General features: G+C 43.4%; 1 protein-coding gene across 5 annotated transcripts in view; it reads left to right on the plus strand.

The window, feature by feature from the left end:
• Positions 1-20,936, plus strand: part of Wwk (anoctamin 8 white walker) — a 38,280-nt gene extending 17,344 nt beyond the window's left edge. The window contains exons 3-17 of one of the 5 annotated variants that reach the window (XM_076793269.1): positions 3,787-3,947; positions 4,692-4,968; positions 5,582-5,770; positions 6,209-6,394; positions 6,510-6,662; positions 7,531-7,666; positions 9,231-9,286; positions 10,491-10,565; positions 11,687-11,998; positions 13,322-13,336; positions 14,420-14,617; positions 14,840-15,131; positions 16,495-16,716; positions 17,286-17,553; positions 17,831-20,936. In XM_076793269.1, the coding sequence (XP_076649384.1) occupies positions 3,787-3,947; positions 4,692-4,968; positions 5,582-5,770; positions 6,209-6,394; positions 6,510-6,662; positions 7,531-7,666; positions 9,231-9,286; positions 10,491-10,565; positions 11,687-11,998; positions 13,322-13,336; positions 14,420-14,617; positions 14,840-15,131; positions 16,495-16,716; positions 17,286-17,553; positions 17,831-18,419 (3,129 nt within the window). In that variant the 3' untranslated portion in view covers positions 18,420-20,936. Of the gene's footprint in view, positions 1-3,786; positions 3,948-4,691; positions 4,969-5,581; positions 5,771-6,208; positions 6,395-6,509; positions 6,663-7,530; positions 7,667-9,230; positions 9,287-10,490; positions 10,566-11,686; positions 11,999-13,321; positions 13,337-14,419; positions 14,618-14,839; positions 15,132-16,494; positions 16,804-17,285; positions 17,554-17,830 lie in introns of all 5 variants that reach the window. The other 4 variants (XM_076793267.1, XM_076793265.1, XM_076793266.1 and 1 more) reach the window with 4 other exon arrangements.
• Positions 20,937-21,045: the final 109 nt, after the last annotated feature.

Below are 21,045 nucleotides of genomic sequence, written 5' to 3' on the forward strand. Positions count from 1 at the left end.
ACAATCTAGCAATGATAGCGTCTTGGAGTCAAGGTCTCCCCGAGACAATGCCTCCGAGCAATTGATCAATAGCAGGGAGGGAGAATTAGTGTCATGGGATTGGCCTGAATCATGGAACCCAGGTGTCCAATAAAAAAGAGATATTATTTTCATTAAAAACAGTTAATATATATGCTTCGGAACTAAGTATAATTAATATAGGGACCGTAACTTCTACCCCCGCAGTAATTGAGTGCCTCAGCCTAGTTTCGTGTAATTTACGATTGTTACCAAGGCACCCGATGGATATTAATCATCGTCCGGAATAGCAATCTCGCAGATTATGAAACGAACAGGATCGATTGAATTTCTCCTTCAATAACGAATCATATTTTATAAAACCCTAGAAGTTAATCTGACATTGATCGGGTTCAATTGTCAATATCTTCCGTCAATCGATGAGAAGGTAGAATAAATACAAATGGCGGAGAACTGGTCCTGCGCGCACAAAAGGAACAAACTCCGTCAAATCCGTTTCTCGAGGAAACAAAACAAAAATCACGTGCATATCGGCAGAAAGCGTTAATAATTTTAACGACCGTTTGTGCATCGTTTAAAATCCGAATGCACACGACGGATATGCACTCTTCGCTATCTTACGACAGGGGCGGGGGAGGAGACATATCGTGCACCGGATGTATAATGTGCTCCACGATTTCATATTTTGAATAACCGTCGGCCGCTATTGAAGGCATTGTGCTACCTAAGAATAACGTGACGCGAATGGGTGCACGATTCGAATCGAGTTCGGAACGATCACGTGTGCGTTCGATGTGCATTGTCGTTATCGCGACCCGTTTTCGGGCTTCGACTCGCGTTTTAAGCCCGCACAGGGATACAGCGATTACACACGCCGCCGCTGGCCGATGCATACTTTATGCGAATGACGTGAAATCGATAGGAAGCTGGCATTTAATAATAGAAACAAATCGGTCGGGACGGTCTCGTGCTGCAAACTTCATTTTACGACGCGATACCGTGACAAGTAACTTCCGTTCTGGAGAAGAAATAAAGCTCACCCTTGTACAGGTCAAAGTCACCCTTTTGCCAATCAAACTCACCCTCACACATATCGCATTCAATTTTGTACAAATAAAATTCACTAAAATTATTTTTATTTAAATTTAAATTAAAAATTCATTAAAATTAAAGTAATAAAATTCAATTTTCACAAATTCGCTTTATTGGATGATCCCATAATTCGCCTTCTCACAAGCCAAATTCTCCCACGCAGACCAAATTTACCTTTACAAATCAAACACACCCCCGGAAATCAAATTCACCTTTACGCAGAGCAAATTTATATTTTTAGAAACTGATTTCGCCCTTGCACAGAGAAAATTTATATTTTTACAAATTAAATTCACAGACCAAATTCGCCTTTTTAATTCATTTTATTGAGTCAACCCGTAAGTAACGCAGATTTCCTACTGTTTACTATTAAGGAATATTAAGTGTAATGTAATTAAATCGCATTTGTTAAAGAACATTTCGAAGGTCCGCTTAAATTGTATATCGTGTCTACGAGAAAGATTTTCGTAACATAAATTGAACTGTAATTCGGAAACAAGATCGCAAAGGATGAATTTTATTTAACAAAAGCAAATGTTCTTTTTGAACGGGGAATGCTAATTTAGTGATTTCATCGGGGGGAAAATCATTGACAGGTTTGATGGAAACGCAGCTCCGTTAAACAACCATCGATAAATAAAAGCACGACGTAATCACGTTCCCCATTATTACCGTGTGCGACTCGATGCGGTCCGATGCTCGGCAGGACTAATTAAGGATAGATCGATGCTACAGATTAATTAATTGGCTGATGTATTATTCTGGTGTTCCGGGGCGTGTTCTGTGGTACGACATCATCATAGCATCGACCGAGTTGGCATTAATCATGCATTTGCTCCGGTAATCCAATCATATCAGCCGTGCCAAAAAATGCGAATCCAACTTTGCAGTCGTTCCATCGTTTTTCAGATTGTACACGGTAATATTTAATATTGCGAACCACTCCGTCGACCGACGGCATGCAGCGTTTCGCAATTAATTTACACAGCGTCGATCGCCGCGACAGGAAATTGTCGATCGTGTCGCGAGCAATGACTCCCCTAACCGCCATTTAATTTTCGAAAGTCGTCTCGCGGCCGCCAATAACGTTAAACAACCGCAAGCTACTCGTCCAAGTTGCTCCCGACGTTAAACGCAAAATCGAAATGATGCAACAGGTGCTGTACACGTCGTGTCATTTGTCATTACTGTACGACTGATCGGTTCTTCTTCTTCTTTTTACGCTCGTTCTGGGCGGAGAGTAATTTCATTATGAACTGACCTTTCGATATGATCCCCCTAAAAGTATAGTTGAAGGCATTCAACGCCCACCGAAGTTTTCCGCGTTATGAAACGCTTTATCATCATTTTGCCCTCATTTTCACGCTGAAACTCGATTTCGAGCTTCCTGGTCTTTTATGCTCGGAGTTGTTCGAAATCGATTCGAGTGCCTACAGTAATTGTCTGTTAACGTCATTCGTTAACAAAGAGAGACATTATTGTGCAATCGGTGAAAGTTACGAAAACAGTAAACGAAGATGTTATCTCCTTTTAATTTACTTGATTCGCTTTATGCGGTGCGTTGAAACAACAGTACCTCCTTTAAATTTGCCTTTCAAATTAATTTATATTCGACGAATAAAAATGTACGGTTGATCTGCGAAGTTTAACCATCACAATGTACTGGGTGTACAAATTAATTTGTGCCTTGCGCAATTAATCATTCTCGATTTTGTTTCACGTCCAAACTTTTGACTGGGCTCATCGGTCACATGTAAAATGGTATAAAATGATGATTATTTTCAAACACGTTGAGTATTGGTACAAAATGGAGAAACGTATGGAATAAGTTAAAAATAATTCGGGTACCCAATGATTGGTGCAAGCCGTTGCGTCACCGGTTCGACGGAAAATTAAATGCGCAGGTATTTTCTTTAATCCTGATCCCGGTCGGTCGCAGGACCGTCGAAGTGAATTTCGTCGGCGCTATTAGGTCAGGCATGCCATCAGGATATCGTTGCACGTGGATTGGCAATACCAAGCAGTCTGCTACCGTTTGGAATAGGGCCAGGCCAAACGACGTCTCCTCGTTGTGCCAGAATTTGCCGGTTCCGGTGTTGGACCTACAGTTACAAGGCGAAATAACTTCGCTTTACCAGCCGGCCACTGTAAAATAACACCTTGCTCGAAATTTATTCTTTCCGGCAAACACCTGGACAAAAATGTTAACACTTCCACTGCTGCACAAAAATTCCATCTAATCAAGTCAAAAATGAATTCAGTGAAGTGAAATTTGAACAATTAAAATGTGTTCGCATCTTTCAATATTCTCTCCACCATTCCTGAAAAACGCGACACTCAAAGTGTTAAAGAAAGATTAATTCTACGCTTAGAAAATCTTTTTAAAATCGTGCTGCAGATAAAGTAAACTTTTATTTCCAGTATCCTCTTTGATAAATAAATTTTGCAGACAGCGGATTTGAAGAATTTATGACAAAAGTGAGCAGCAGAATAGTGGAAATATTTAAGAAAATTTAAAGATACTGTCGCTTTCGACTTAATAAAATGCAGCCATTTTTGCAGGCTTTCCTGAAACGACGAATTTTGCGTCGTCCCAATGAAATGAAAATAGCGTGACGGATGATTTCGATCGGCGCGGAGGCGGTAGTTTGAAATGATGATTATCGTTTGTTGCAGGAATGCGACGTCATAGTGATGTTCCCGAGTGGAGCGAGCGACGAGACCTTGATGTGGCTTCTAGGCCGTCTTCGGGCTGGAACCCCGGGCCTAGTTGTACACGTTCGACACCACGCCTCGTCAGATAGTTACGGATTTTACTTAACAGCCCCTTTTAGCGTGTAAGTATACCGTGCTCTGTATGCCACACACCCCCTCCAGCATCGCACAGATCTATATCGGTGTTTCTTCGATACGCCTCGTAACCGAGACAACGGTGAAACGGATAGCAAGAATAGAAATAAGATAGAGGAAGGCTCCTGAACGTTCTCCGACTGATTTTACATGAAACGAACTTGCATAAAATGAAGACGAAGCAGCCATTTTCTGTCTCATTTCATGCGACGCCAATGGGTCAACACTAGATTTAGAAGGGAACTTCGAAGATTTCGAACTTTTTCAAAATTTGTGTGAGGAATTGTTTTAGCAAAACATAGATTTAGCTATATATAAATACATTAACCCTTTGCACTCGAGTGGTGACTCTGAAGCGCCACTAAAAATTGTTGTGGCATTATTTCAAAGAAATTACAAAAAATATCACAAAATATTTGTTACGTTACAAAATTTCTATTCAAATATTATATGTGGAAATCGGATCAATTTCGTATGAATAAGATGAAAATATTCTAAGACGGAAGAAAAATTTAGTTTTAGAATGAAAATAGCGCCGAGTGCAAAGGGCTGATATGATATGTAGCAACCTAATATTTTGTAACGAGAATTTCACAGAATTCTGACGGAATGAGCACCAGCTGATGGGTTAAAGAAAATCGGGATATTCGAAGTAGTTCCCTCGTTGGTATAAAATCGGTCGCGACCAACCGGAAGTGGGCTAATCGAATGAAGTCCGATGTGTCCGACAGATTGTTAAAAGCCGCCGAAGAGGTGCATTTGCCAAAGACACTGCGCCAGGAGTTCGGCGGGGGTCTGAAGGAGTTCGTGGGCTCGGAGGCGAGCTGCTTCGAGGGTAGCGACGACGAAGCTCAATTCTTCACTACTCAGGAAAGACAGTCCCTGGTTCTGCATTTGCTGCACACGCTCAGAGCAGGACCGCAGGACCTTCACAGTCTACCGGGTCTAAAGATGGTAGAAGGACAAGCAATTATTCCAAAGTGCATTTCTTCTGGGATCATTTCCCAGGTAACGAGATCACGGGCTAGCCCGATGTCCAATCTCTTCCGTGGACGGAATTCGCAAACCCGGACAGATTTTGTTCGAGGAAACTTCTCCTTTCCCTTCGTTCTGCTTTGTTCGATCACCGGACGCGGTGGAGCAATACGTTTTACGATTACGAGTTTGACTCTCCTCGCGATTAACCTTGCGTGTACAGGAAGTCTTGGCTGAAGGAGGACACCTATTAGCTGTGCTAATTAATTCTTGGCTCCTTCTGCATTTTCTTGCCCGTTTAGAAACGATTAAGGTACAGTCAAGTTTCAGAGTCCCCTGTTTTCTTGCTGCAGCTTACACCAAACTGTATAATTTTAGTAACAAATTCGGATTTATAACGAAGTCCCAGGTTTTGCACGTCGGATACGCCCTTACAAAATTGAAGTCAACCTTACACAGACCAAACTTATCTTTTCATAAATTATATTCATCCTTTTGGAAATTATGACCTCCAGAGGACCTTCAAGATTTTTGGCCTCCTTTAGCTGAGACAGCTTCTGTATTTCTGCTCTAACTTGGTGTTGATCAGAACTGCGTAAAAAAATCAAGAATTGGATTAAAGAATTGTTCATTTTTCTACCAACAGGTCTTCCCTCTTCACGAATTGCCTGCGTTGGAGAAGCTGCAACGGACATGGGTCCGGGCGTTTCTCAGTCCCCAGCCCTTGGACGATATTTGTAAATACTTCGGAGTAAAGATTACTATGTATTTCGCGTGGCTCGGACATTACACCACCGCTTTGATCGTTCCAGCTGCTGTGGGTGCCATATATTGGGTAACTAGGCGTCCAGTCATCCTCCATTCCTTTCTATACACCAGCTTTGTCGAGTCCTAAAAATATATTCCTTTAGATTGAATTCCTCCAGATTTTTATGAATTTAACTTCACCAATTCTAAAAGAAAAAAACCTGAAGTCCGTCATTTTGACGGCCTAGGTAGTGTCGAAATAGTCTATTCGAGAACCGGTCTTAGGGGAACCTTCAACAGAGACGATCAGAGGCCAGAGAGCTCGTTGACATCTGGGTCCTGATTAATATCTCTTGAAAATTAACTCGGGGGAAAGAACGATCGCATTAAAAGAGCAATTACGCGGCAGCCATTTCAAGGTTTGAACGTCGAATAGAAAAGTTTTGGGGCACTCGGTGGGGAGATCCTTTTCGGAAAATGTACCCTACGACAATTAGACTGACAGTGGTGACGCGTGTGAACACAGGTCGGCATCATCGGTAGGAATCAAGCGGTGGAAGACGTAGCGTACGTTCTGTTCTCCGTCTTCAACGTGATCTGGGCCACCGTCTATCTGGAAACCTGGAAAAGAAGAGGCGCCGAACTGGCCTACAGGTGGGGCACCTTGGATCAAAGAGACGACCTACTTATCGAGCCTAGGCCTTTATTCACGGTGAGCTTTTCTTAATCGATCATAGACACCTGGGTTCGCTTCGATTAACTTTCCACTCCACTGAACTTTCTTCTTCTTTCTTTCTTTTCTTTTTTTTTTTTTTTTATCGGTACAGGGCACCTTGGAAATCTCGCCCGTGACCGGCAGACTGGAACCCACCTATCCCAGATGGAAGAGGAACATGTTCCGGTACTTCGCCAGCGTGCCCGTCATCGCCGCGTGTCTGTTCTTCGTCTTCATCGTGATGATCCTGAGCTTCCAGATACAGGTAAACGGATCATTCGCCTAATTGCCGCGATTGGAGTCCGAGGGTTAATACCATCTCGAAACTTTTATCAATCACTCCTCATCCTGCAGCGGCGCTCCAGGATCTCTGACGACAAAATTTCCTGTAATGTACTCCGAGATGATTGCAGACAGATAATGATCATCCGCATAAGATTCGTAGAGTAGCACAATTTACTTCAGAGAACACTTGTTAATGTTCCTCTAAAAAATGCCATCGCCTTTCCCCGAGCTTGGACGTTTCAATTAATTAATGCTCCCGTCAAACCTGCTCGGTGCTGTTGTTTCATTGATGCGCGCAACCTCTTTTCAGCGTTTAAACCAACGATTTGTCGTTCTCGTATAAAACAGCGCAACTACTGCACTCGTGCAAGTTCTCCGGAAGTGAAGCTCGATGCATCATTGGGCGACATAATGACAAATCGATGCGGGACCATCTGGACCCTGTTCAACCAACTCCGACTGCCAAAAACTCGGCAGCTTTTTTTGTCGGCACGACAACGGAAAAACGCCCTTCTACCGACCTAACTCCTGCGGTTTTTCCTTGCGCTCGAGGGCTTCACCCTGAACCTCCGCGTGTGTCGCAGGCGCGTTGCCAGGCACAAAAATCAGTGGACGCGTATTTCTCTTCGTGTAAGAGAATTGCTAGCCTGATCGTCGTTGCTGAAGTTGACCGATGCACGGGGCTTTGTTGAATTTTCCCTCGCGCTTCGCAGATCGCGAGAAAGTTCGGCGCGCCGGATGCACACCGGCGCAGAAATGCACTTTAAATCCGAGCGAACGGTTTTGTCAGCGGAATGCGTGTGACAGGGAGGTCGACTTGTTAACATACTTGGTGAACATACTTTCAGGATTGGTGGGACGCTCGTCTGGAGGCGGGGGGATACGGGTTCTGGTTGAGCTACGTGCCAAAAGTTTTGCTCGCCGTGGTGATAGCGTTAATGGACGAGGCTTACTTTAAGGTCGCCGTTTGGCTGAACGACATGGGTACGTATGGGAGACGAAGGAACACCATTCGCCAGACTCCCCCCATAGTCTTAATCACTCCCCATGACACCGATTCGTCCCACCGTGCGGAGTCGCGACAAGATCGACATACATTTGTTTTCCGAGCTCTTCCCTCGCATCGACTTCGTTCTACAATCACCGAGACACACTGTGCACGTCTAGTTTCCAAGAGCCTAGCATATTATATACTCTCTTTCCGAATCTCTTTCACAGCTTAGCTTCTTCTAGACAGTAACTATCCGAACTATTTACTCGTACCCGATCAACCCGACACTACCGATCGAACCGTTCTTACCACGATCATACGAATGTTCTTTTGTGTGTCGTCTACGATGAACCCTTTCAAGGTAAACTTTAACCCTTTCCCTTGTAGCGGGAATTCAACGCTTCGAATCGAACCCCTTGACGGATACCTTCAAGTCAAACGTTGTTCAACACCTCCGGCTGATTGTGGATCTTTATGCGAAATAAAAACTTTCTGCATTTGTCACAAGATACAGGAGGTAATAACGAGTTAATAACGCTTTACTTTCTGTTACAATTGCGCCAGGGCGAAAGTAACTTTCAGCAAGTTTACACTGTGTAACATTGCAGCTACTCATTTTTCTTTTTTCATCAATGCATAAAGTCCACAGTCCAGCTAAGAAATCCTATAAGTTTTGGGGCGTCAATGGTGGATTCATTCGCGGAAAGAATTTTGCAACGTTTTTGGAGACGTTCGAAGTTGCTGTATTTTTGGGGCGAAAAACAAGAGGCTGATTAATGAAGTCAAGGGGTTAGTTAGTGTACAAATATTTCATCGAGGAATCATCAACGCTAAAGAAACTCGTGCCATGTAGAAAACTATTAGGCAAGGGGTTAAAGAAAATCGCATTAAGGAACTTTATTACACCGTATTCAATCTGTTAATTTTGTATCTAGACACACTAGGATGCACGCCAAAAAAGAATTGATTGTAATCTCCGAAGTGGAATATGCTGTTTTATTAATTCTACAGAGTTTGAGCAAGCATCCAGGTAGTTAATCTGTAAAAGTTAACTTGAGACGTATTATCCAGTCTTGAAAGGGTTTGCACATTCAGGACGGCATGATAATGAATGATCTTATTTCACTGATGATGCTCGAATCTGATAGTATGCCTTTCAATGGTCGCTAAAACGAATTTTAACACTTCATCTACTTTCAAGGAAGTACAACATTTTTGGGACACCCTGTCTAACGAAAACGTATGATTTCTACTGTTGAAAGAAACGAAAAAATGGCAGAAAAGATCGTCGACATCGCCGTTCTGGATGTGTCCAAGTATACCGATGAGCGAGAGTCAATCTAGAACCATTTATGTGTCTCTTCTTACCAACAACTTTCTACTTTTTCTTCGTCTTCCTCTCTTCTCTTCACGCTGGTTTCGTTTCTCTTACATTCTCCTTTTCCTTTCTGTTTCTTTTCTCTTTTTACAGTCTTTCTTTTTTTTTTCGTTTTTACATACCGGAGAGTGGACATGTTACAGTAGATAGTATTTGTGATTTTTGTGTGTTGGACGCAGAAAACTATCGGCTAGACACCGAGTACGAGAATCATCTGATCTACAAGGTGGCACTGGTAATAAGATGAACACTCCATTTACCACGAATAGTTTGTCTGTATGTTTTTGTGCGCGGCTGGGCGTGTGTGTTTCGTTGTGTTAGCCGATTTCTCGGTGTCCTCCTCTAATCGTCACCGTAGCCGCGTGTCCGTTTCTTTGTTCACCTACTCGAGGCAATAGTCCGACTCGCTTTTCTTTTCAGATTCTTACACTGCATGCGTTTCTCCGAGCATTTTTAATACCGTAGTCCGGTTACGATCGTGTATCCGTACAGTTTTCGTCTGCCACCGTTCCGCCGTCGTTGTTTGCGAAAGACACTTGCATTCCGTTGTGCACCGTGCAACGTTGACGACTGTGCAAACACGTGCAAACCCGTCCCTTGGTCGACGATCGATCGAGAAAGTGGAAGAACATCTCTTGGAATGAAACCAGAACTGCAAAATGTAAAAAGACTGTGTCAAAAGTTCACACACAAGTTTTATTTCCTCAAAACAGATCTCGTGCGAAGGAAACGTTGAAATTATTCCACAATTTCGATTCGCTTCGAGACGGGACGGGCAACGAGAACATTATGCCAACGTCGACGCAGCCTGTGCGCTATAGAATCTCGTTGCGGTAATGTCTCCTTGTGGAAAAAATTGGAAAAACTTTTTTGTGTTCTCAGTTACTTCTTTGTGAAACTTTTACTAACATGGCATTTTTCTGAACAAGTGATTCGAATCGTTAGAAACAAAACAGTTTTGTCGTTTTTATTCTTTTCTGTGTAAGGCTATCGACAAAAGATCAAGGAATGTGCTCAATGTGAGTAAACATTTTGAGCCGGAATTTTTCCAGAGACAATTACTGTAATTATTTTTCGAAGCGAACAAACGACGTTGAAAGAACGTTTTAGCCGCGAGACCAAACGGATTCAATCGTGCATTTAGAGGTGGACCATTCGGTGTACTATGAAATTAGAGCCCGTACGCTTATCCGTTTCGATTGTCAAGTGCAAGCGACCGCTCTGGCTGTCTCTGTCGCCGCATGGAAATCTCTCTGTTTTTCTCTGTCTCTACACGGGAAATAGATATTTTCTGCTTGCGCTTCCTGTCGATCTCGATGTCTCGTCCGTGTTGTTGCTTTGTGAGCGCGCGGCTTCTCGCGCGCCCGTTATAGCGTTGTATGTGTGTTAAATCCACTGCGACAAATAGAGAGTATACAGAAGAGAACTATGTATTTCAGTTTCAGTTTGTAAACTCCTTCCTATCGCTATTTTACATCGCCTTCTACCTACAAGATCAAGAGAGACTAAAGGAGGTAAGGGTCCCCGTTATTCCCCGTTTCTTCCCGTTCTACGATTGTACTTTTCGAGCCGTCTTTCTCCGGGGATCGATGCAATAAACAATCGTATTTATTACCGCCAGACCCGCGGATTTTATTTAAATCAGCAAAAATATCCCGAAAATACTGTCGATCAAATAAAAGGCAATCTTGATTTACGTTTGCCGGTTCAGTAAAAATAATATTCCTCGCACGTACTGCATAGATATATACTTTTGCAAATTTCTTTTACAAACGAAATATCGCATCGACTCCCCGAGAACGACTGTAGACACACGTTTGTCGGTATTAGATCTCACTAATCGATAGATCGACTGTATGTCAATTTTGTACATTTGAGAACTATTGTACTTATCTATCTCTATTCTTTTGGTAGCTAGTTTTGGTAGTGTTCTTCGATACGAAACCGATGTATACAGTTCCCCACATTCATAAACAATTTCCGCGAGATAAACGTATCGAGACGAATGCATACTCCGTGTTGGCGTGCTCTACACAAAGTAAACTGTTCGCGCGATCTCCGGGGTTAGGTAATGTAAGAACAAAACTAAAACAACATGACGGTTTCCGCGAATTAGTCGCTCGAGTGCCAGGCTGATTGCGTTCTATGAATTATATCAATGGTGAAGAGAAGTTCCGACGATCCTGTCGGAGGTAACAGAACAAATTACGAACTCGAACTTTGGACAAGGAAAACAACTTCGAACTTTGTGTAACAGATATATTCTCTTCGGTATTAGACCTCCAACTTGTCATCGACGGAACAGCTACATTTCCGGTGGACTTAACCCTTGACTGGCAGACTGGGATCTCTCATGACCCCAACGAAAGTTTTGTATCGTACGATCGTTCAAAATACCAAGTTTATTTCATTTTTTTAGAATATCTTTCTGGATTTATTTGAACCTGTTTAGTCTTTCGGCTCATTTTTTGTATCATCGGTCACTGACCACCACAGTCCACTTATTATTCGACTCGCGTCACTCGACCGGTTAATGAGCGAAGTCGCGAGACAGCCGAAATGATGAACGAACAAGCGATGTGCCGAAACGATCTGGGGATTGATTTACGATTAATAACGTTGCCTATCGTTTCAGCAACTGGCAGCTCTGTTGATAGCCCGCCAGGTAATCGGCAATCTGAAAGAGTCGGCGGTCCCGTATCTGATCGAGCAGCTGAAATTGGCCCGTTTGAGCTTCGAGCTTTTCGGAGCGTTGAGCCCGAGCGAGGCCCGACCGCCTCCCGGCGAAGAGAACGACGAGAACAACAAAGAGCCCGAAGACAAGAGCGAACGGTCCGACAGCGGGAAGAACACGCAACCGAGAAACGTCAGCCAAGCTGAGCTGGAAAGTTCCCTCTACAGAGTAGGGCATCCCACTAATTCTCTACTTAGTGACGTTACGTTCAAGGTTTGGTCTAGATTTAGCCTATTTCTTTTATTTCTGACGCACGTTGCGACCACGCGGGCTGAACGTAGCGGCGTTCGCGACTTTTAGCCAAAACAAAGCCGATTCCATTCATTGGTTCCGCGTTTCCCACGCTATTCGGTTGGCGGGACGATCAATGGGTCGTTCATCATCGAAAGAAGAATAGTCGAGGTGTACAGTAACTTTTTTTTATTGTTTCTGTGATACGGAAACTTTGACGACCACGAAACTTTTACTAACAGATTCGCGACGTTTTTCTGATTAAAACGAGCCCAAACATGACGCAGTTCGAAGCATGTTTGCTTGTTTGATACACGATTCAGTAGAACCTCGATTATCCGAACCGATGACATCACCATTATTGAAATACGTGTTTCACGTTCGGTTCAATCTAAAGCGATTCGTTGTGCACGTCGGTCCAGATTTAATCTAGAATTGTACCCATTGTTCTATTATCCGAGCAGTCAAGTATTAGTTCGGATAATCGAGGTTTTGCTCTGTCGTGGATTAAACAAGTAAATGCGATCCGAACTGCTTCGTGTTTGAGCTGATTTTAATGAGAAAAACGTCACGAATATTATGACATACGTTCCATAAAAAGATCGTTAGAAACAAACGAGTTTTATCATTCGATTAGTATCTATTGTAACAATAAAAGCACACAAGTTGTGTATTTGAACTGCTTGTCTGAAGTTAACAGTTTTTGAACACTGTTTCTAAATCCAAAACCTAAGCCTAAATTTGGATCTTCTTGGAATCTTCCAAAAGAAGCCTAATGTTTGGATCAACCGCAAACAAAATTGCTAAATACAACTATTTGTACTGCTCGAATTTAAACACGTTCAAACGTCCATTCGTTTTCCGCCAACCTAATAGAGGTCTCAATACGATTTTTATTGGATTTCAAGACTCCTAGAACCCGTGGACGTTGACGAAACGACAAACACCTTCTCGATGATTGAACTTGAAGACCTATTAAACGTCTCATACAGATTGCTAACGCTGTAATGTTCGAACATATTGTCACTCCCGTTGATTGTCACCCCCCTCCCCCCGATCATGATATGTCTTCAACGATCCCTGGCTTGCGTGTTCGGCATTTCTCGTTTGATTTCGTTTCGATTTTGTTCGATAACCTTGAGAACCTTTTGCGCATCCGTTCCCCACGTTCCACACGCACGTCGAGGAGAACGACGGACGATGCAGCTAACATGAATGTTGTCCCGTGCTGTCTGATCGGTTCTTTTTGCAGAGTTTTAATCATTTGTTTCCCCGTTTTCCACCGATTCCGTCGACGACGCGCAGGTATCCACCAGAAAGGTAATATCACCGCTCATTCAATTCTCTTAACCCTTTCAATTTACCGAATCATTGATCAAGACGAACATGTCGTTGACGCCATAGTGTTCAGCATACGGTGGAGTGACTGCAGGCTCAACTAAAATTTTTATTGCAGTGATTAGAACGTCTTTAGTTATTCATAAATTCTTGGGATGATTGTATTTGCCTATGTATTCTCTAATTACTATGTGTCGACAACAATAATATAGAACTTAAGAAATTAATGACATATTTAGTTGATCCTGTTTGAAACCTTCATCACGAGTCCAACTCGATGTGATAGTACAAAATGTTGATCAGCTTGTTCCTCGGAAAAGGATTGCACCGATTAAACTCTGAAAATCCTCAGGATTCATTCGCACAGAATTTCGATCCACTGTTAGAGATCATGTTCATTTCCAGTACAGTCACGATCGCATAACTGAAAGGGTTGAACACAAGATTCACAGCTTTTCACGCTGACCCCATGTTCAAGCGCTCGCTTTTTTTGTTTAGTTCGACGAGCATAGTGACCCTTGCACCACCTACGCTAGATACACTATACACACGTGATAGACGATGTTTCGCTGAACAAACCTCAATATTTACAGTCTCGTTCTCGTTGCTGCGTTATCACGGGACGGCGGATCTTTAGACAAAATAACACTACCGTAAATTGTACGCATTTTATGCATTCATCTCTTTAGGAATGAGTAAATCGAATGCAGAACTGTAAAGCCATTTAAAGGATTTAGGGATACTGTTGGACTGTCTTCAACTCGTTAAAATTATTAAGAAAAAAAAAGAAGTGTCTATGTAGATCCTATGTCTTGCAACTGATCCAGACAATTCTTATTTCGCACAAAAATCCGCAGTCTTGTTATCTCTATCTTTCTGAACACGCGCATAGTCCTGCAAAATACGACGTCTCGTGTTCTTGGAGATCGGCAACGAGTTCGACGACAACTGTTTAAGTCAATGAGTAATTAACCATGCTCTTTCGTTTCAAGGATCGGTAGATATTTACAACAACGTTTCAGATAGATTCGTGGTCGTTTGTACGCCATCGTTTCTATTTTACAGTACGACGGAGCGTTCTCGGAACACTTGGAGATGCTGTCGCAACTCGGCTACGTCTGCCTGTTCTCTTCCGCGTTTCCATTGGCGGCCATGGCAGCCTTGCTCGGCAATCTACTCGAGCTTCGCGGAGACGCCTTCAAACTTTGCTTCGTTCTCCAGCGACCTTTCGGTCGAAGGGTCTCTAACATCGGAACCTGGCAAGTGAGTGACAAAACCACGCTGAAACGCAATTTGTACTCCCAGTTTAACTCGAGCAATTTTCGCAAACTCGAGTTCGAACTCCGGCTTGATTTTTGTAATAAAAATAGTATTCGCATGTTGCGCGTAGCTCGGAAAGATCAACTGAAAAATAAATCTTAGTCGACGAAGGTTAATTTTGTCGATCAGTGTTACTCAGCTGTGTTATCGTTTGTAATTGTTTAGAACGCGATGGAAGCGATGGGCCTGGTCGCTATACTGGTGAATTGCGCGTTGATCGGGCTGAGCGGGCAAGTTCAGCGGATGTTCCCAGAGATGTCGGCCACCCAAACGATCCTTCTGATCGTCGCCCTCGAACATATCATGCTGGCGATACGGTTCATCATAATCTGCGCGATACCCGACATACCGCACTGGGTGGCCACCGAGATGGCCAAGGTAGAATTCTTGCGAAGGGAGGCAGTCAGACGACTGTCCTCCACTCCGTCACCGGAACAGCAACCCGCCACAGTAATAGGTAAGCAAATCTCAATGACATACTATCTTTTCAATCTAATCAATGTTTCTCTATTCTTCTCTCAATCCTTTACCAACGTGTTCGTCCAATAACAGGAGAGATAAATGTGAATGAACCAAAAACCATCCAGTACCCGATCGATATTGAACTGAGCGCACGATTCATCACCCTCGTTAACACTGATCTATTAGTATTTGGAAGCATAGTGTACATATTAGTGTACCCTCGTAGCTATTGTAACTTCTTGACTGTACTCAAATCATTTTCCTCCAATGTTTGAATCCTTTACGTTCAACCTCCCGCACGTTATTCATATCCCACACTGCAAAACTGTAACTGCGTATTGGTAGTTTAAAATAACAACATGCACAAAACGAATTCGATTTGTTTTATATGAAACACAAAATTGTGATCGCCACCTGTATACGATGTTGGTAACCAACGTGATAAATAGGCCAGGTGTGAGCAACGTTTGTTCTGGGAGTGGCCTAGATTGCTTCGGAGAACAACAGAGAGGAGGAGGAAGTATGATTAAGCAGAGGAATACGAATCGGTTATAGGAATGCGGAATACTGATTGGTTACTCGCTGAACTTATTATGTCAGCAATAGTGGTATTCTCCTCTGAGTCCTATAGTGTTCTGTTACCTATTCACTTAGCTCTATATAGTACAGTAGCCTGAGCACGAATGACTATGTTGCTCTAAGTTGCTCTCCAGTTTAACCCTTACATCAATACCCAGGTACCAGGGTACCTATTAGGTCAATGCAAAAGTTTGTGCCCGATTTCGTATTAATATACAACAAGAAATCTGACACGAACTTTTGCGCTGACCTAATATTTGTCCTGGAAAGTCTCGCATGTCCTAGTTGACAAATAGCAAAATAGTATAGGCTTGAATAGGATTGAAACCCCGGTCAATTTTATCGAATGTCGTAGAAAATATTTGGATACTCACAGAGCGGTTGAAGGTGTCATGCGAATGCCCCACAGGATAATGCGTGGCCACGCCTGGTTTAAACACCTGTTACCTTCCATCGTCCAGCGAGCGTCTTTTAGATAGTGCCGCGACTACCCTCTGCTTCCATAGCACCCGCCTAAATTCTGTTTGAAAGCCAACAGAGTTACATGACGTTGCAGCGAGCCAATTCTCGTCTGGTCAGCAAAATAGTTTAACGAACCCCTTAGTCCGGAGTAAATCCGAGTAAAGCGGAGACCCGGCTGTTCGCGCGTGAAAAGGTCCGAGGTTCAGTATCGTCGGCGAACCCATCCTCATCCTCCGATATCGGGTAAACGGTTCTCGCCCGACCATCACGTTCCTTCTCTCTATCTCCTACCGTCTATTAATTTCGCTCGAACTCAGGGAGATTCGTGGTGAGTCCAGCAGACGGAGAGACAGAAGAACAACTGCTTTCCGAACGTACCGGAGACGTAACCTCGCCCAGTCTCCCAGACACGCCGACCCTGGCCTCGACGACCCAGACACCGAGCAGCCCGCCCACGCCAAGCGCTGGCTCCGTCCCGAGAATCTCGGAGACACCGTCCGCTGCCCAGACACCAGGCAGCGCGGCCAGCAGCGATATAGGTACACCTTTCCTGACTGAAATTAACATGGGCAGCATTCGCGACCTTCACATTACACCTAGGTGCTCCATTCCTGGCGGAGAACGAGGTTCGATCTATGTCCCTTTCTTCCTTTTCGCCTTTAGACCAAGTTTCTCGCTAGTGTCTCCGATCTTTCGCTAGGAGACTCGTTACGCGGCCTATGCTACTCCTGGTAAGAACCACAGTAGTGCATCGACGCATGCGAAAAAGGTCTGCACGATATCTGTGAGCTATTCGTCCCCGGTACCCCTTGAGGGACCCAGAAGATCAATTGCCAAGAAGTCATTCAACGACAAAACTTTGCTTTGTTGTACTACAAACTCCACTCTACCCTATGGGTATTTGTGACATCTTCTTGATTGAAATGAGGCCAAGCACAGCCTTTTTAGGACTTTTTTTAAACATGAGGTAATGAGACGGTGACAAAGAACTCAATTGAATGGTTCTTCTCCCAGGAGTAGCATAACTATGAGCAATTATACAAAGTGCAGCTACGAAAGTTACGACAAAGAGCGTAAAGGATACGTTTTCATCTTCGAATAATCACAGGAAGGAGATCGAGAGACTGGTTGACTAACGAACCAGAGGCATCGGGCGGCGATCAGTACAGTCATCACCTGACGATCGGGCCACATGGAGGCGTAGACTGGGTCCGAAGGTTGGGTCTCGAACCCGGTGGTAGGAAATCCAGCGATTCGGAGATCAGCGGAGCTGGCAGCGTCAACGGAAGGACAGACAAACTTCCGCATCTTCATCGGTCCACCGACTGCATTGTCTCGAAAGAGCTTGCTTCGTCATCGGACAGCGATCTCCTCAGGTGTGTACATATTTCTTTGTGTCTGAACCTGTAATTTCAACCTGAAAATCATCAAATTCGTATCGACTATCTTTTATATACATTCACTCGAACTTGCTTCTTTGAGAGCGACATTAACGATATTGAACCAACTATTGAACCTAACATAAGTATCTAACAATGTAAACTAGCTGCTGGAAGATTCGAATTTAGATGGAACGTTTGTAAGCCTAGGAGTTAATAAACCAAAGTCTAGTGATCAATGGGTAGCAAAGCAAATGAGCTTTTTCGTTTGAAGGTCGGCCCCGCCATGGACGATGGCGCACAGAAACCAGAAGTTCCGTTTCTCCCCAGACAGGGAAAGGGAACGGGAGAAGGTGGAGAAGCAACAGCAACATCATCATCACCAACAGCAGCAGCAGCAGCAGCAGCAGCAACAACAACAACACCAGCAGCAACAACAACAGCAGCATCTGCAACAACAACAGCAGCAGCAACAACAACAGCATCATCATCAACGCGAGAGCCACGAACACAGACAACAAACGTCTCACTATTCCGAGAAAGACAAAGACTCGAGTGGTCGGTCGGACTCGAGCAAAACCAGTCAAGAGGAGGAGAAGCCAAACAAGGAGGATCACGAGGCGAAAAAGACCCGGGTGAAACAGAGCCTGATGAAGAGGGCGAGATCCGTCGCGATTTTCTCGTTAAAGCTGAAGGAGCGCAGAGCGAGGGAAGCTGAGCTCAAGGCGAAAGAGGCCGAGAAGGAGGCCAGATGGCAACAGCCGCAGTCCTGCGTCGGCGGCGAACTCTCCTGCATCCCCATAGATAAGCTTATATCCGTGGATGACATCGCAGCCATGGAAATACGCAGACTTAATCATTAGCCGCTTTTGACCTTTCAGTTTCGTCTCACACGCTATGTAGAAACATTCGTCTGCGCCAGTGATACTCGCTATGATACGAATGTTGCTCTATCGCGATACCGAACATTGAATCTTTGCTAAACGATCGAGAAAGCCAACCACGCGATTACAAAAATAATGGTTTCGTACGAGTTAACTCTCTTACGCTACAGAAAGAGTATGAAACGCTACAGGTGTCTCTTAACACGTTCATTGCTAAACCTGCCGTTGAATCTGTACATTGCTAAAACTGCTGTTAATTCAGTACATTCTATGTATCTCATTGACATCTCATTTAGCTTGGTAAATTTTAGTGAAAGATATAAGTTCACCTCCTCCAACCCCTTTATTAACAAAATTAAAATTTGTACCAAAAATTATTGATTACTTCACCCCTCTCTTAATTTCAGAAATATTTTTAAATAGGCCCCCTGTAATACATAATCCGCCACTGCTTTAATGGAACATTATCTGACAATGAACGTGTTAATAGAAGCTCGTACTTTCCGACTTACAGATCTACCTCGAAACGTGAAAAATTTAAATTAATTGGAACTCGCATTTGATAAAAACTTTGTTGAAAATGTGGAAGATTTACCGGCGGATTGTCCCGTCGGTAAGGTCGCACCCCGATTCGATCCTTACCGATCGATCGTCACGTTCGAAATTCTGCTTACAGTATGTGTCTGTTGACTACCCTCGGAATTGTTGTCTGAAAAAACACAAAAATGTATTTAAAGAAAAAAGCCAAACAAAACTCCGATGTTTCGATAAACAAAATGTTTTCTATGAATTTGTATTGATATTTTAAATGAGTATCATTTGCGTACGCGAATCGCGCGCACCGGAACGCTCATACAAACCATAAAGACAAACGAGAAAGAGACGAAAGCCAAAAGACTTCTTTTGGCGGCGCAATACAAGAGACAGAGTACACACCAACGAGAAAGAACAATGAAACGGCGCACAAACGCAAATTGAGTCGTTACAAATTTTAGACGACGTTCCATAGAAACCAGTTTAGCGTATCATCCTAAAGAGTCACAATTTTGGTAGATTAGTCGATACCGCGGTATCGTAGTCTGTAAACTGCGAGAAGGTTCGTGCCATCGATTATACGCGATCGATTAATTTCTCGCGATCGACTTCCTTCGAATTTTTGGAACGTGGGCAGAATATTAACGAACATAAAATGTCGGCGGTTTCATACGGCAAATTGAATTGGCTGGTATTCGAATTAGTTGCACCCGACAACAATGCGTTTCTATTTACTTCCCCGTTAACCTTCAAAATATTAATTTTCTTATCTCCAACGCTATTTTTCTTCCCGTCAACTCGTATTTCGAATGTTTCCTTCGGTTCTCATTCGTTGCTGTTCTTCATCTGCACATTTTGTTTGCCTACATGTTTTTGTAAAAATCAAATTTACAATGACAAGCTGTAGGGATAACCGCTGTACTACCAAAGTAACGATAATTCAAACTGATGAATGAAACTTACCACGGAGCAGACTCGTCGGGTCAATTGGGGCTCGCACTTTGCTAATTACACCTGTTGGTAGTGCAAGGGTTGAAGAAACAAAATGAATAGGTCGACACAAGAATAAGTGGTGCAGGAGAGGGCGCGCGTTAACGAATTAAAAGAGGAAGTCGCGCATGCGCGTCAGGTTGGAGACCGCGATGAACGCGACACACTGTTACGACATTTGTAAAGTGTATAAACAACCGATGCTCGTAAGGGGAGCCGCTGAGGATTACCGACCCGATACGGGACAGGAACGATACAGAGATCCCGTTGTTGTTGCTGAAGTATAAGTTGTTATTTAATGTTACCTAGATGTTTATGGGTTAACGAACTTTTGCTAAATAAATCTCTACGGAAGTCTCTACAATTCTACATACAGTTCACACACACATACATACACACACACGTACGTCTACGATTAACAAATCCATTCGAAGCACTGTACACAGAAATGAGGAAATTACAAATTACACATTCGTTTCGGTTTTACTTTTTCGTTTGGGAAAGAAGAAAACGGCTGATGAAAATATAATCGGTAAGAAGGAGAAACATACGGTTCTGTTGACAAGCGACACGTTGTAGGAACCGTTTTTGTATATAGCGAATTGTTTAACGAGCCACGCGTATAGATTTGGTTCCATGGCCTAGCTGACGTCCCCGTCCGCAGCTGAAGTAGCGTTAGTCGTTTACTGAGGCACTTTCTTACGTTCTAACTTTTTAACGACCATCACCATGACTAGCTAGCGATTAGACGCCGCGACAACGTTTGAGCACTGTTCAAGCAAAATCAGTATTTTGCATCGTACTATAGCGTGCCCTTTGGGAACCGCGAGACTAGAATCCGCGAAGTCGATATAGTTTAGTCGCTTTTCGTAAGGCGAGGTTTTAAAAATGTCAGCGGAACGCATCTATGTTTGTTAGATGTTTTGTATAAAACAGGAACTGAGCCAATAAAAACATTCTACGAACACACAACGATTTATTCTTCTCCCCCGTTTCCACCATCAATCTCTAAATACCGGTATTTATTTGGGTTTCAGTATTCATACATTTCGGTACTGTATTACATCGGTTTCGGTGCAGC

Source organism: Halictus rubicundus, chromosome 9, assembly GCF_050948215.1.
Source record: "Halictus rubicundus isolate RS-2024b chromosome 9, iyHalRubi1_principal, whole genome shotgun sequence".
Classification (NCBI taxonomy): domain Eukaryota; kingdom Metazoa; phylum Arthropoda; class Insecta; order Hymenoptera; family Halictidae; genus Halictus; species Halictus rubicundus.